This window comes from Ovis aries, chromosome 1 (genome assembly GCF_016772045.2).
Source record: "Ovis aries strain OAR_USU_Benz2616 breed Rambouillet chromosome 1, ARS-UI_Ramb_v3.0, whole genome shotgun sequence".
NCBI lineage: Eukaryota > Metazoa > Chordata > Mammalia > Artiodactyla > Bovidae > Ovis > Ovis aries.
The window spans coordinates 15,571,015-15,584,589 of record NC_056054.1 but is presented as its reverse complement, the minus strand read 5'-3'; the positions used below and the strand labels follow the sequence as shown (position 1 = coordinate 15,584,589).

Here is a 13,575-nt window from a genome sequence, read left to right as displayed (position 1 = left end):
CTTATAATCATTTTTGAAGCAAACTGATCTTGTGATAAGAGCATAGGCTTTGAAGCCAGAGAAACTTAGATTTATATCTCATCTCCAGTTGTTACCACTGTGTTGACTTTGAGAAAGCTTTGAGTAAGGCTAAGAGCCCAAATTTTCTCACCAATAGAATGGATAACATATGAATAGATATAATACATGTAAATGTACCTATCTCAAATAATAATAATGCTTTACATCTTTCTGCTTTTTTCTCCAATATTTGGGAACCAAAACTCACCAGGTTTGTTTCTTCAGGAACCCCCATGAGATCCTACCAACTCAGTAAAGTTGAACTATTTCCTTTCTTTCCTGACTCATTGCTTATTTAGATTTTTACTTGTGGCAATATCAAAAACAGGAGGAAATGTCCATGTCCTATGTGTGCTTTGAATGTTCCATAAGAGTCTGCATGACTGCTTTGACAGGCAAAGCCATCCTGCATATATGCCTGCTGTCATTGAGCTCTCTCTCTGATACACTCCTAGAAGGCAGTCAGGTTTATACAGCTCCCAGAGTGGACCCTACATGTGACATTTAGTAAAAATGGATTTCTGGATCTCAATGATGGTTATGTTTTCCTTGCATTCAGAGAGACTTTTTAGAAAACTGTTTCTTGGAGGAAAAAACAACCTTCTAAGATCTTTCTCCCCCAGAGATTGCCCAGAACAGTATAGAGGAGATATTAGATTTTTCTCAAATCATTTTTATTACTGCTCCCATTATTGGTATTCTGTACTGTATGCTTCATTGAAAGACATTTATGACACTTGCCATATGCCAAGTATCATGTCAGAATGGTAAGCAGAATTAGACCGTCGGCAAGCACCAAGCTAATAGGGGACCCCAGTGTATAAATATATGGCGAAAATACGCTGTGACAAATGCAGCCATGCAGAGTACAGGAACAGCACAAAAGAGGCAGTGACTAGAGGAAATCTAGAAAGACTTCCTGGATAAACAGATACTTATAAGGTGAAAAAAAAAGGTATTCTAGGCAACAGATAGTTTATTGTTATAAAGGCAAGGACTAGATAAAACTGCAGGTTTTTAGGGAAGTACTATAGTTAGAGATTACTGGAATACAAGGTTTAAGATAAGAGATGGCAGGTAATAAGCCAAAGAGGTAGGCAGAGGAAAGTAGTTTGTGGAGTTAGGGGAAGGGGTGTTTCCATTTTTCAACAGAGAAACAAACTGATGTCAAAGTAGACTTAGGTCGCAGCATTTTTTTTTTTCCTTTTTTGCTTTTTTTCTGTCTAACTAATAAAACACCCAGACTTCAGATAATAATACTGAATACATATAAAAGATAGTGAATTAAGCTCTGGCTATACAGAAGCCCAGAATCTTATACATAGATTGAGAGAATATTTACTAAGCATCTACTATTTTTGCAACTTTGAACAAGATGCTATTTGGAAAAATATATATATAATATATATCATATGATATCACTTATATATGAAATCTGGGATACAAATGAACTTATTTACAAAATAAACACACTGATATGGAAAACAAACTTATGGCTACCAAAGGGCAAAGTGGGAGAAGAGGTCAGTTAGGAGGTTGGTATTACCAGATACACACTACTATATATAAAACAGATAAACAACAAGGTCCTACTGTATAGCACAGGGAACTGTGTTCAATATATTGTAATAACCTGTAATGGAAAAGAATCTGAAAAAGAATATATATGTGTGTTTGTATATATATCTAACTCACTTTACCGTGCACCAGAAACTAATACAACATTGTAAATCAGCTATACTTCAATTTAAAAAAAAAAGAAAGAAATAACACAGTCCCATCCACAAACACATTCCAGTTTCATGGGTGCGTTGCGTGCTAAGAATAGAGGAATGAGAAGACAAGTTACCTGTCATGGGTAGCAAACTTTTCCTCATCCATTTTGACAGAGGAAACCTCGGACTTTGCTGAACCCACCACCCACCTCACCAACAACCAGCACCCCTGAACCGGACACCAGCACTGTACCCCAAGATGCTGCCACCATACCCAGCTCAGCCATGCAGGCCCCCACAGGTAAGCGCAGATCACAGTATTAGCTGCAACAAGCCCCAGGCCCCAGTGTCTGTACTGTCTCTCATACTGTACCAATAATTAGCCCCCTGATGGAGCACGCGCACTTAGCCGTGTCCTACTCTTTCAACTCCACGGACTGTAACCCTCCAGTCTCCTCTGTCCATGGAATTTTTCAGCAAAGATACTGGAGTGGGTTGCCATTTCCTCCTCCAGGGGCTCTTCCCAACCCAGGGATCGAAGCTGCATCTGCCTGCATCTCTGGCGAATTTTCACACACAAAGCCATCATGGTAGCCCAATTAGCCCCGTATCCATTTATAAATCTAAACAGAATCTTTAAAAAAAAATTTAATTTGATGTTTGAAATAACTTCAGAGACATCTCCATTCTGTCAAAATGATCCAAGAAACTTCGGTAGATGTTCTGTGAACTTAGAGTTGGGGATCTAGGGCTTGGGGGTGGGATGGACATGAAGCCAGCACCAGGAGCTCACTGACTCAGGTTGTAATTATACCCATCCTTTCCAGTTTGGGGTGCTCCCTCCTTAGTGATCCCTTCCGGAACCCTTCCAGCATTATAATTATTCTGCCACCACTCAAATACGTATGACACTGCTCTGATTTTTTAAATTTTTGATGGTGGCAATTTTTGGTACTGTGAAAGTGTTTTTTATTTTGGAGACAAATCAGTGTATGTTTGATTCAAAGCAAAATCTGATAACCATAGTGAGTGGGTAATCACTTGGGTTGTATATATCTGTTTCCATTTCATAAACTATATGAAAGTAACCCTAAAAGAGCTACCCCTTTAGAATAGATGTACAGCCTCCCAGTAGGGTAGCTATTGACAAAAAGAACAATATTCATTTTCATGTGTAAATTAAGATATATGTGTGAAAACATCTTCTTAGGGAAATCTAAGGAATTGGAATGATACTCATGGAAGTTAAGGTAGTCTTTTTCTTAGGAGTTGAGTTTGTCTCCACCCTAGAATGTTAGTGCTTGAAGGGAAGCCCAGTCATTTCCTCTCCAAATAACCTTTGGAAAAGAACAGAGCCTGCTGGTAACATTTATGTTCAGCTCTGATCAGGGTACTATCCCATGATTTCTCCAAATGTGTCTTATGCATCTAGCCTCAGCCAGTTACTGGGTTTGCTTAGTCCAAAAATGTTACTAGATTGATGAACAAAGGTTAGGAGCTTAGCTCCATGGATGAGGAAGTAAAGATAGATGAACACCTCGGCGAAGATATTAATTCCATTTTCTAACCTATGACATGCCCATTAGATTCCTGTATACCTGCTTGTTTACTCCATATCATTCTAAATATCAGTTAGGTGCCTGGGTGCATTTTCAACAAAACCTAGATGATTCATACCAGTGGAAGCCTCATGACTGTGCCTCACTATTCAATTAAAATGATGTAACTCATCTCTTCTGGTGGTCACTAAGCTGAAACCCACCCCTTGGTCTGAATCTCATAGCTAAGAAAAATGGCAGCTTGACTTTGTATCCCCGTTTCTTGCTCTTGGCCAGGCGCTATAGCAATTTTCACTGATCACTGTTTCACCATCCTGACTGGACCTTTGCTCTTTCTGTGTGATCTTGCTGTAACTTCTTTTCTGATCTCAGGTTACACACCTATACAATGATACAGTTAGTCCAAGTTACCTTTATAGACCCTTCAACTGTTAACAATAAAAGCTCTCATAGATTGAAAGCTGTGTGCCATGCTATATCCTTTATTACCAACCTTTCGTTTTTTTTAACTGCACAACACTTTTTATTTTCATCAGAATTATATACATGAGAACAGTTTAAAGGAAAAATAGACTACAAGAATTATTATAAAAAGAAGAGGAACTGACCCCCTCTATTCCCTGTCATTTACTTCTCACCAAAGGCAGTCACTTCTGGTTTAGCTGACTCTTTTATTTACTTTCATATATGTAAATAGAATGCTTATATTGCTTTTTTTTAACTTGAGGTATTTTTGTACCAACACACTTTAACTCTTCCTTTTCTTTTTCTGGCAACCCAGGATTTAACTCTTCTTAATCTCTTTGCCTGTTACCCACCCACACATACTTCCCTCTCTTAATAAGATGATACTATAATTATGATTAGATTGAAATACTATAGTGTGTTATTGTAACTTGTATTATGCTAGTCTCAATTTAGCCCTGTAGAGTACTATGATTACTTTTCCTTTGTTGTACAAAACTTTGTTTTAGATTAAGTCTTGACCTTTTTTGTTATGTGTTTATTTTGCTATGTACTTACTAGCTCAGCCTTACAGTCTCTTACTGCTGTATACATCTTTCTTCTTTATGTTCAAGCATGTTCATCTCTCTTTCGTGTTATCCCAGTTTGCTCCTTTATTTTACAATGTAATCTTTATTTTACCATGGAATCTTCCCTAGATTTTTATCTTCGGTTCTGTGTGAAACCTGTTTATTCTCTATGAAGCTTCTCTTCATCCCCATTATTTTGAAATTTTACCTAGGATATGAGTATTTTTACTCACCATGTGGACATATAGTGTGCCCATTCCATCATTTGGTTTCTTGAAACTTTCTTAAATTTATCAATGATTTTCCCTCGCTTTTTCTCTACTTACTTTTCCTGGCATATCTTCAGATGTTGAACCTTCTGAAGTCATCCACCCTCTTTCTTCTTATTCCTATTCTCTTTGTCTTTTTGTTCAACTTTCTTCAAGCTTTCCACAATTGTATCTTCTAAACTCTTTGTTGAGTTTCTTATTCCTGGCAATTTTTTTAAAAAATTATTATTTCTCTAGTGGCATTTTCCAAAGGGTATTTGGTGGAAAACTAGTCATGCAAAATGCTTTGCATAAAGGGACTTTACATACATTTAGGAATTTGGTCACATATGTTTAGAAAATGCCTACACTCTCCTTACCCACTCTTGGTATTTGCATCTGCTATGAAGAACTCTTTTGTTTTATCGATTTTTTTACTAGACTAATTTGTTTTTTTTTAGATTCACAGCAAATTTCAACAGGAGGTATAGGATATATTTCCCATATACTCCTTACCCCCCACACGTTTCACCTTCTCCATTATCAACGTCCCCCACCAGTGTAGTATGTTTGTTTCAGTAATGAGCATCATTACCATCCAAGGTCCATAGTTTACATTAGAGCTCTTACGTGGTGTTGTACTTTCTATGGATTTTGACAAATATATAATGACATGTATCCACCATTATAGAATCTCACATAATAATTTAACCGCCCTAAAAATCCTTTGTATTCTGCCTAGTCATTCTTACCTCCCTACTCATCTCTGACAGCCACTGACCTTTTTACTGTCTCTATAATTTTACCTTTTCCAGAATGTCATAAAATTTAAATCATTCAATATACTTAGCCTTTTCAGACTGGTGTTTTCATTTAATGATATATATATATAAATTTCCTCTGTGTCTTTTCGTGGCTTGATAGCTCACTTATCAAGTGCTGAATAACATACCATTGTCTGGCTATACCAGCAGTTTTATAATATGAATTTTACATTTAGGTCTGTATCTATTTTGAGTTAATTTTCGTGAAGGGTATAAAATCTATGTCTAGGTTCACTTTTTTGCATGTGTCTATCCAGTTGTCTCAGTACTATTTGTTGAAAAAACATGAAAAAACATATCTTTGTTCCACTGTACTGCATTTGCTCCTTTGTCAGAGATCAGTTCACTGTATTTGTGTTGGACTATTTTGGACCTAACAGAAGCAGAAGATATTAAGAAGAGGTGGCAAGAATACACAGAAGAACTGTCCAAAAAAGATCTTCACGACCCGGATAATCACAATGGTGTGATCACTCATCTAGAGCCAGACATCCTGGAATGTGAAGTCAAGTGGGCCTTAGAAAGCATCACTACGAACAAAGCTAGTGGAGGTGATGGAATTCCAGTTGAGCTGTTTCAAATCCTGAAAGATGATGCTGTGAAAGTGGTGCACTCAACATGCCAGCAAATTTGGAAAACTCAGCAGTGGCCACAGGACTGGAAAAGGTCAGTTTTCATTCCAATCCCAAAGAAAGGCAATGCCAAAGTATGCTCAAACTACCACACAACTGCACTCCTCTCACATGCTAGTAAAGTAATGCTTAAAATTCTCCAAGCCAGGCTTCAGCAATACGTGAACTATGAACTCCCTGATGTTCAACCTGGTTTTCGAAAAGGCAGAGGAACCAGAGATCAAATTGCCAACATCCGCTGGATCATGGAAAAAGCAAGAGAGTTCCAGAAAAACATCTATTTCTGCTTTATTGACTATGCCAAAGCCTTTGACTGTGTGGATCATAATAAACTGTGGAAAATTCTGAAAGAGATGGGAATACCAGACCACCTGACCTGCCTCTTGAGAAACCTGTATGCAGGTCAGGAAGCAACAGTTAGAACTGGACATGGAACGACAGACTGGTTCCAAATAGGAAAAGGAGTATGTCAAGGCTGTATATTGTCACCCTGCTTATTTAACTTCTATGCAGAGTACATCATGAGAAACCCTGGACTGGAAGAAACACAAGCTGGAATCAAGATTGCCGGGAGAAATATCAATAACCTCAGATATGCAGACGACACCATCCTTATGGCAGAAAGTGAGAGGAACTTAAAAGCCTCTTGATGAAAGAGGAGAGTGAAAAAGTTGGCTTAAAGCTCAACATTCAGAAAACAAAGATCATGGCATCTGGTCCCATCACTTCATGGGAAATAGATGGGAAAACAGTAGAAACAATGTTAGACTTTATTTTGGGGGGCTCCAAAATCACTGCAGATGGTGACTGCAGCCATGAAATTAAAGGACACTTACTCCTTGGAAGAAAAGTTATGACCAACCTAGATAGAATATTCAAAAGCAGAGACATTACTTTGCCAACTAAGGTCCATCTAGTCAAGGCTATGGTTTTTCCTGTGGTCATGGATGGATGTGAGAGTTGGACTGTGAAGAAGGATGAGTGCCGAAGAATGGATGCTTTTGAACTGTGGTGTTGGAGAAGACTCTTGAGAGTCCCTTGGACTGCAAGGAGATCCAACCAGACCATTCTGAAGGAGATCAGCCCTGGGATTTCTTTGGAAGGAATGATGCTGAAGCTGAAACTCCAGCACTTTGGCCACCTCATGTGAAGAGTTGACTCATTGGAAAAGACTCTGATGCTGGGAGGGATTGAGGGCAGGAGGAGAAGGGGACAGCAGAGGATGAGATGGCTGGATGGCATCACGGACTCGATGGATGTGAGTTTGAGTGGACTCCGGGAGTTGGTGATGGACAGGGAGGCCTGGCGTGCTGCGATTCATGGGGTCGCAAAAAGTCGGACATGACTGAGCGACTGAACTGAACTGAACTGATTTTGGGGTTCTGTTCCATTGATTTGTCTGTTCTTTCACCAACACCAAAGCAAAACAATGCCCAGTTGTGGATATGACTGGTGATGGAAGTAAAGTCCGATGCTGTGAAGAACATTATTGCATGGGAACCTGGAATGTCAGGTCCATGAATCAAGGTAAATTGGAAGTGGTGAAACAGGAAGTGGCAAGTGTGAACATCGACATTTTAGGAATCTGTGAACTAAAATGGACAGGAATGGGCAAATTTAATTCAGATGACTGTTACATCTAAACTGTGGGCAAGAATCCCTTAGAAGAAATGAAGTTGCCCCCTCATAGTCAACAAAGAGTCTGAAATGCAGTACTTGAGTGCAGTCTCAAAAACAACAGAATGATCTCTGTTCGTTTCCAAGGCAAATCAGAAATCAGTACCACAGTAATCCAAGTCTATGCCCCAACACACTAATGCTGAAGAAGCTGAAGTTGATGACCTTCAGTTCTATGATGACCTACAAGACCTTCTAGAACTAACACACAAAAAAAGATGTCCTTTTCATCATAGGGGACTGGAATGCAAAAGTAGGAAGTCAAGAGATACCTGGAGTAACAGGCAAGTTTGGCCTTGGAGTACAAATAAAGCAGGGCAAAGGCTAACCGAGTTTTGCCAAGAGAACACAATGATTGTGGCAAACACCCTCTTCCAACAACGCAAGAGAAGACTCTACACATGGACATCACAAGATGGTCAATACTGAAATCAGATTGATTATATTCTTTGCAGCCAAAGATGGAGAAGCTCTCTATACAGTCAACAAAAACAAGACTGGGAGCTGACTGTGGCTCAAATCATGAACTCCTTACTGCCAAATTCAAGCTTGAAGAATGTAGGGAAAACCACCAGACCATTCAGTAGACCACTAAACCAAATCCCTTATGATTATACAGTGGAAGTGACAAATAGATTCAGTCTAATAGATTGAATAGATTAGATCTGATAGAGTGCCTGAAGAACTGTGGATGGAGGTTTATAACATTGTACAGGAGTCTGTGATCAAAACCATCCCCAAGAAAAAGAAATGCAAAAAGGCAAAATGGTTGTCTGAAGAAGCCTTACAAATAGCTGAGAAAAGAAGAGAAGCGAAAGGCGAAAAAGAAAAGGGAAGAAATAGCCATCCAAATGCAGAGTTCCAAAGAATAGCAGGGAGAGATAAGAAGGCCTTCCAAAGTGATCAGTGCAAAGAAATTGAGGAAAACAATAGAATGAGTAAGACTAGAGATCTCTTTAAGAAAATTAGAGATACCAAGGAAACATTTCATGCAAAGATGGGCACAATAAAGGACAGAAATGGTTATGGACCTAGCAGTAGCAGAAGATATTAAGAAGAGGTGGCAGGAATACACGGAACTATACAAAAAAGATCTTAATGACCCAGATAACCATGATGGTGTGATCACTCACCTAGAGCCAGACATCCTGGAGTGCGAAGTCAAGTGGGCCTTAGGAAACATCACTACGAACAAAACTAGTGGAGATGATGGAATTCCAGCTGAGCTATTTCAAATCCCAGATGGTGATGCTGTCAAAGTGCTGCACTCAATATGCCAGCAAATGTGGAAACTCAGCAGTGGCCCCAGAACTGGAAGAGGCCAGTTTTCACTCCAATCCCAAAGAAAGGCAGTGCCAAAGAATACTCAAACTACCGCACAATTGCACTTATCTCACACGCTAGCAAAGTAATACTGACAGTTCTCCAAGCCAAGCTTCAGCAATACGTGAGCCATGAACTTCCAGATGTTCAAACTGGATTTAGAAAAGGCAAAGGAACCAGAGATCAAATTGCCAACATCCATTAGATCATCGAAAAAGCAAGAGAGTTCCAGAAAAACATCTGTTTCTGCTTTATTGATTATGCCAAAGCCTTTGACTGTGTGGATCATGACAAACTGTGGAAAATTCTGAAAGAGATGGGAATACCAGACCACCTGACCTGCCTCCTGAGAAATCTGTATGCAGGTCAAGAAGCAACAGTTAGAACTGGACATGGAACAACAGACTAGTTCCAAATCAGGAAAGGAGTCCATGAAGGCTGTGTATTGTCACCCTGCTTATTTAACTTATATGCAGAGTACATAGTAGAAAATGCCGGGCTGGATGACAAGCTGGAATCAAGACTGCCGGGAGAAATATCAATAACCTTAGATATGCATATGACATCACTGTAATGGCAGAAAGCAAAGAGGAACTAAAAAGCCTCGTGATGAAAGTGAAAGAGGAGAGTGAAAAAGCTGGCTTAAAACTCAGCATTCAAAAAACAAAGATCATGGCATTGGGTCCCATCACTTCATGGCAAATAAATAGGGAAACAGTGGAAACAAGTGACAGACTTTGTTTTCTCAGGCTCCAGGATCACTTCAGATGGTGACTGCAGCCATGAAATTTTTTTAAAAGATGCTTGCCCCTTGGAAGAAAAGCTCTGATCAACCTAGACAGCATATTAAAGAACAGAGACATTACTCTCCTGACAAAGGTCTGTCTAGTCAAAGTTATGGTTTTTCCGGTAGTCATATATAGATGTGAGAGTTGGACCATAAAGAAAACTGAGTGCTGAAGTTTTGATGCCTTTAAACTGTGGTGCTGGAAAAGACCCTTGAGTGTCCTGTGGACTGCAGAGAGATCAAACCAGTCAGTCCTAAAGGAAATTGGTCCTGAATATTCATTAGAAGGATTGATGCTGAAGCTGAAGCTCCAAAACTTTGGCCACCTGATGCAAACAACTGACTGATAGGAAAAGACCCTGGGAAAGACTGAGGGCAGGAGGAGAGGGGATGACAGAGGGTGAGATGGCTGGAGGCCATCACTGACTCGATGGACGCTAGTCTGAGCGAACTCCGGGAGTTGGTGATGGACAAGGAGGCCTGGCGTGCTGCAGTTCATGGGTCACAAAGAGTCGGACACGACTGAGCGACTGAACTGAACTGATCGATGCACATGGGGATATCGCTCCATTTATTTAGGTTTTTTATTATTTTACTCATCAGAGTTTTATAGTTTTCCTCATATAAATCTTGTACATATTTTGCTAGATTTATACCTAAGTATTTTATTTTTGAAGGTGCTACAAGGTAAATGGTATTGTTTTTAATTTCAAATTATACTTATTCATTACTGTTTTATAGGAAAGGATTGACTTTTGTATATTTATACCTTGCAGTCTTGTTACAACTACTTATTAGTTCTGTGAATTATTTTTGCATTCTCTCCATAGATGATCATGTCATCTACCAACAAAAGGAAGTTTTATTTCTTCCTTCCAAAATTGTATAACTTTTATTTCCTTTTCTCATCCTATTACATTAGTTAGGACTTTGAGCACAGGGTTAAAAACTGTGGTAAGAGGAAATATCCTTACCTTGTTCCTGATCTTAGTGGGAAAACTTGTAGTTTTTCACTGTTAAGTATGATGTTGGCTGTGGAGTTTTTGTTGACATTCTTTATGAAGTTGAAGAAGTTCCCCTCTCTTCCAAGTTTGCTGAAAGTTTCCATCATGAATGGGCCTTGGATTTTTTGCCACATGTTTTTTCTTCATCTACTGATAGGTGATATTTCTTCTTTAGCTTCTTGATGTGATGGATTACATTGATTTTCAAATGAAGAGTTTGGAAATACATACATGCGATAAACTCCGTTTGATTTTAGTGTATAATTCATTTTGTATGTTGTTGAATTCAGTTTGCTCATATTTTTTTTGAGGATTTTTACCTCTGTGTTCATGAGAAATATTGGTCTGTAATTTTCTTGCGAAGTTGTCTCATTTTGGTAGTGGGGTAATGCTGGCCTCATAAATGAGCTAAGAGGTACTCTGTCTGCTTCTGTCTTCTGAAAGAGATTATAGAGAATTGGTAGAATGTATTGTTTTTTTAATGTTTGGTAGAATTCACCAGTAAACCCCATCTAAGCCAAGTGCTTTCTATTTTGGAAGGTTATTAATTATTGATTGATTCAGTTTCAGTAAATAAGGGCCTATTCAGAATGTCTTTTTCTTTTTGTGTGAGTTTTGGTAGAATGTGTCTTTCAGCAGATTGGTCCATTTCATCTTGATATCGAATTTGTCAGCATAGAATTAGTGCCTTTTAATGACCGTGGATCTGTAGTGATCCATGAGTGAGCCATCTCTTTCAATGTCTGATATTAGTAATTTGTGTCATCTCTCTTTTATTGTTAGCATGTCTAAAGGCTTATTGGTTTTATTGATCTTTTCAAGGAACCAACCTTTGGTTTTCGGCTTCCCTGCTGGCTCTGACACTAAAGAATCTGCCTGTAATGCAGGAGACCTGTGTTCAATCCCTGGGCCTGGCAGATCCCCTGGAGAAGGGAATGGCTACCCACTCCAGTATTCTTGCCTGGAGAATTCCATGGACAGAGGAGGCTGGCAGGCTACAGTCCATGGGGTCACAAAGAGGTAGACACAACTAAGCAACCAACACTTTCACTTTCAACCTTTTGTTTCATTGATTTTTCTGTTGACTTCCAATTTTCGATTTATTGATTTGTGCTCTAATTTATACTGTTTCTTTTCTTCTGATTATTTGGATTTAGTTTTCTCTTTTTCTAATTTCATGAAGTAGAAGCTTAGATTATTGACTTTAGGTCTTTCTTCTTTTATAATGTATGCATTCAGTGCTATAAATTTCCCTCTATTCACTGCTTTGGCTACACTCCACAGATTTTGATGAGTTATGTTTTCATGTTCATTTAGTTCAAAATACCTTTAAATTTCTCTTGAGATTTCTAATTTGACCCATGTATTATTTAGAAATGTGTTCTTTAAGCACCAAGTATTTAGGAATTTTTCACTTACCTTTCTGTTTCTGATTTTTTATTTAATTCCATTGTCATTTAAGAGCATACATACTGTATGATTTTTGTTGTTTTAAATTTGTTAAGGTATGTTTTGGGCTTCCCTGGTAGCTCAGCTGGTAAAGAATCCCCCTGCAATGCAGAAGACCCCAGTTTGATTCCTGAGTCGGGAAGATCCATTGGAGGATAAGTTACCCACTCCAGTATTCTTGGGCTTCCCTTGTGGCTCAGCTGGTAAAGAATCCACCTGCCATGTGGGAGACCTGGGTTCGATTCCTGGGTTGGGAAGATCCCCTGGAGAAGGGAACAGCTACCCACTCCAGTATTCTGGCCTGGAGAATTTCATGAACTGTATAGTGCTTTTTATGTGTTGGTGAATGTTTAATATGAGCTTGAGAAGAATATGTGTTCTGCTGTTGTTGGGTGAAGTAGCCTCTAATATCAATATATCCAATTGACTGATGGTGCTTTTGAGTTCAACTGTGTCCTCCTGCTGGCTGAATATGTTCACTTCTGATAGAGGACATGTAAAAATCTCCATCCATAATAATGGATTCATCAGTTTCTCCTGCAAGGGGAAAAAATTCATCTGTTTCTCCTTTGTCAATTTTTGCCTACCATATTTTGTTGTTTGAGGCATACAGAGTAAGAATCGATATGTCGTCTTGGCTATTTGATCTTTGATATCATGTAATGCCCCTCTTTATCTGAAAACTTTCTGTGCTCTGAAATCTTCTCTATCTGAAATTAATATAGATACTCCCACTTTCCTCTGATTACTGTTAGCATGGCATATCTTTCTCCATCCGTTTATCTTTAACCTATATGTGTCTTTATATTTAAAGTTGGTTTCTTTTAAACAACATGAAGTTGGGTCTCATTTCTTGATCCAGATTGAGAATCTTTCTTTTAACTGATGAACTCAGATCAGTTCAGTTCAATTCAGTCACTCAATCGTGTCCGACTTTTTGCGACCCCATGAATCGCAGCACGCCAGGCCTCCCTGTCCATCACCAACTCCCGGAGTTCACTCAGACTCACGTCCATCGAGTCAGTGATGCCATCCAGCCATCTCATCCTCGGTCGTCCCCTTCTCCTCCTGCCCCCAATCCCTCCCAGCATCAGAGTCTTTTCCAATGAGTCAACTCTTCACATGAGGTGGCCAGAGTACTGGAGTTTCAGCTTGAGCATCATTCCTTCCAAACACCCAGGACTGATCTCCTTTAGAATAGACTGGTTGGATCTCCTTGCAGTCCAAGGGACTCTCAAGAGTCTTCTCCAACACCACAGTTCA

General features: G+C 39.1%; 1 protein-coding gene across 5 annotated transcripts in view; it reads left to right on the top strand.

Annotated features, from left to right (window-relative positions):
* SCMH1 (Scm polycomb group protein homolog 1) overlaps window positions 1–13,575 on the top strand; it is a 216,212-nt gene that overhangs the window by 177,085 nt on the left and 25,552 nt on the right. For 4 of the 5 annotated variants that reach the window (XM_042246471.2, XM_027968452.3, XM_015091897.4 and 1 more), the window contains one exon: window positions 1,950–2,076. The exons of the other annotated variant lie outside the window; for it this stretch is intronic. In XM_042246471.2, the coding sequence (XP_042102405.1) occupies window positions 1,950–2,076 (127 nt within the window). The remainder of the gene's footprint in view (window positions 1–1,949; window positions 2,077–13,575) is intronic. 5 annotated transcript variants of the gene reach the window in all.